We start from the raw sequence: 3,301 nt of genomic DNA on the forward strand, positions 1-3,301 counted from the left end.
ATATTCAAGTAATAATTGTCATGACACATTTCAGAGCGGGAACCTACGGGTGTCAGATTACACACAAAGTGAAAATATACCAATATAAAAATTACAAAATCGATTCAATTCATGAACACTATGGAAAAGCAATGAAGTATTAAGTATTGAGCTCAAATAAAAGTGCTTACTAAAGCTAATTCGAAATAACAAAATCCGGATCTGGGTTCGGTTCCGGGTTCGGGTCCGGGTTTGGGTCCGGGTCCGGGTCTGGGTCCGGGTCCGTGCCCGGGTCCGGGTCCGGGTCCGAATTCGGGTCCGAATTTTAAAGTTTTTGTTTCACTATAGTTTTAAACCTCGTGAATGGCATACTTTGTATATCAACCGGAATCTTGTTGTAGAAGCGTATACATTGCCCCATAAATGAATTTGCCACTTTGTGAAGACGACTATCAAGAACAGACAGGTTATTTTTATTCCTAGTATTAATATTATGTCTGTCACTATTTTTCATTTCAAGAAATTACTATTCCTCTTAACGTAAATTACATTTTCATAGATGTACTGTGATGCCAGTGTAAGAATATTAATTTCCTTAAACTTATCTCGGAAAGATACTCTGGGGCCCAGATTGCAAATAGCCCTAACCACACGTTTCTGTAGGACAAACATTCTATTGATATCGGTGGCATTACCCCAAAGCAAAATGCCGTATGTCATTAGACTGTGAAAGTAGCTGAAATAAACATTTCTTTCACAGGGAGCTCTACTGCAACTAACCTACTATCTATTGTATATTAGAAGAAATCATAGTCGTTATAAGAGAACTCTAGACTTTATATGCATCTATATATCGCACACTGAGAATGACAGTGACATAATGCAAAAATTTTGACTTTGAGTAATGAGCAATTTAAGTTCTGAAAACTGTGATAACTGCAATTTCTGAATTTATTGAATGCGGTTTTCAGCTTAAATAAAAGGGATCGTAAAGTTTTAGAAGTATTATACAAATTTTCACCTACTACAATAAAAGAAAGGTATATTTGAGAATTTCGTTTAGTGTTACTATTCCTCATAATCTTTTCAAGTAAATTAACGTTTCTTATTATGCAATATCATTACAAAGGATTCATAAAAACAAATTATTAAAAAATAAATTACTGTATAACTAACTTATCCACTAACCATCGTAAATCTGGCCCGGCAATCCCGTACTAAACTATAAAACATGTGCAAAGCGACCCTATTCAAAAAATTACGGTATCCTTCACGGACCTAGTAAATTGTGACACAACTCAGCGATTTCTGTCACTATCAAAAAAATGTCAGGTCCGTTCCCCTTATACAGCATAACGTCATTACACCATGTAGCAAATTCTAAGCAAACATCGTACTCGGGGGTTTTTGTACTATAAAGTCCATACTCTCCAATCCGAGATGACGTTAAAAGTAAAAAAAAATAGTTTTCGTATAGTAACATTACAATTCTAAGTATGCGATACATTGCCCTACATTAATTACATAACGAGCAAAATGTAAACCACTTCAACACAACAATATCATTTCGATACAAAAGCAAACAAAACAGGTGCGATACCCTTCGTACCAAAAACTATTACAAGCGACTTTCAATAGAGACGCATAATTGATTTGTAGCGAACAGTTGGCGAAAGACGAGTCGCCTCTAATCGGACCCTTGATTACAGACGGCGAAATAAAGCTGATGCCGTAATGGAGGACAAATTATGCGCCCGCGGTGACAAGTGCACGGTGCATATGTCGGGGTGTCCGGCGCAAGTGATGAGTGCTACACACTGAGACATAGTTTGGAGCGCAAAAGATTATTATTTAATCAATATTCGTCTGACGAAATATCGTAATTACTCCAAAATAAGATTTATAAAATGTCTTTGATTTGCGTTGAAAAAAAAAATAAAAGAAAAGGAAAGACTAAAATATGTTTTATTTTTCTTTTATTTACGTTTTTCAATATAACTTTGTGATAATTTCCATAAAATAATCTGCAAAATGATAATTAAACACTACTATAGAGTCAGTTTTTCAATTATTCATTTTTTTGTTTTTTTTTGTAATACTAAGTGACGGGACGAACAAGTCGCACGCCTGGTAAGCGACACGCCTATCCATAACAGTTGCAGTGCCATTCAGAGCTTTAAATCGCAATGATCTTATGGGCGATGCCACTGCGCCCGTCACCCTGAGACATAAATTGACAAGTCAAATGCCGTCTTAATAGCAATAGCTAAACATAGCATTAGCTACATTGCATTATTTGTAGTTCTAAAATGTAGTGTGTTTCAAACCAAAACTAAAAATATAGAACAAGTATGGGGTCGAATAAAAGGGGGTCCGTTGCACGGCCCACAGTATTATCGCCCTAAAGCGCCCTAATCCCATGCGATTATGCTAGATCGCGTGGTACGGGTCACAAATTCCTTTATTCACAACGAACTTTGGTTACATTTTAGCTTTTCAACAAATGAGGATTTTATTGAAATAATCGTTTTCTTGTAAAAGGGTACTAACACATACTTGAATAGTTTAAATGAAGCGCTTGGTTATTATAATGTTAACAAACTTCATAGAACCGACACTTCCACATTTATTTGTAAAAAAAATTACAATATGATTTGAATCTTTATTTTAAACACATGCAAATTGGCCTAAATTCAAATCATAGCTTGTTTCTATTATTATTATTATGTTTATTATTTTAGACTCTGATCGAAAACACGTAAATGCGGTATGGTGTGTGTCTGTTATTATTTGTAACAATAAGTGGAAACATTAAGTGATAAATTACTAACCAAAAATAACATTCAAGTAGAATTTGTAAACAAGACACAATGTTTTCGTCTATTATTTTATTACGTAAAAGACTGACCTTCTGCTTTCATTTTTGTTGCATAGCCCAATGTCCGCGATAGTTATATTAATCTGACTGTTGCTTCCATAAATATAATAAAAATAAGATTCCTTTATGTTTTTGCAATGTTCGAAAATTATTTCACATCTGCGCTACTGTCAAGGGGTGACACGAGAAATCGACGGAACAGCGCAGGCGCAAAAACTGCAAACGATTTTAGAATATGTGTCGATAGTACACGGTTAAGTTCAGCTTGGAAGCATTTTAGAATCATTGCGCATGTATTTTGATGAGACGCTTGGAAGTTTTCTTATACTGAAATGCTTATTGTTATCGAAGACTTGCTGTAGATGTCGTTAGCTGTTCAATTTCAACTATTCTGTTCAATTCTTTGATATTTGCTACCTTTTTAGTTTTGAAACACTATTACTA

At 34.8% G+C, this 3,301-nt stretch overlaps 1 protein-coding gene across 2 annotated transcripts in view; it reads right to left on the reverse strand.

Annotated features, from left to right (window-relative positions):
- The window catches only part of LOC113238208 (multiple coagulation factor deficiency protein 2 homolog), an 8,931-nt gene extending 5,898 nt beyond the window's left edge, over positions 1 to 3,033 (reverse strand). Inside the window, exon 1 of one of the 2 annotated variants that reach the window (XM_026474992.1) lies at positions 2,888 to 3,033. In XM_026474992.1, coding sequence (XP_026330777.1) covers positions 2,888 to 2,900 — 13 coding nt within the window. In that variant the 5' untranslated portion in view covers positions 2,901 to 3,033. The remainder of the gene's footprint in view (positions 1 to 2,887) is intronic. The other variant, XM_026474991.1, reaches the window with a different exon arrangement.
- Between the last annotated feature and the right edge of the window lie 268 nt (positions 3,034 to 3,301).

Source organism: Hyposmocoma kahamanoa, unplaced genomic scaffold (genome assembly GCF_003589595.1).
Source record: "Hyposmocoma kahamanoa isolate Upper Pololo Valley unplaced genomic scaffold, ASM358959v1 95, whole genome shotgun sequence".
NCBI classification, from domain to species: Eukaryota; Metazoa; Arthropoda; class Insecta; order Lepidoptera; family Cosmopterigidae; genus Hyposmocoma; species Hyposmocoma kahamanoa.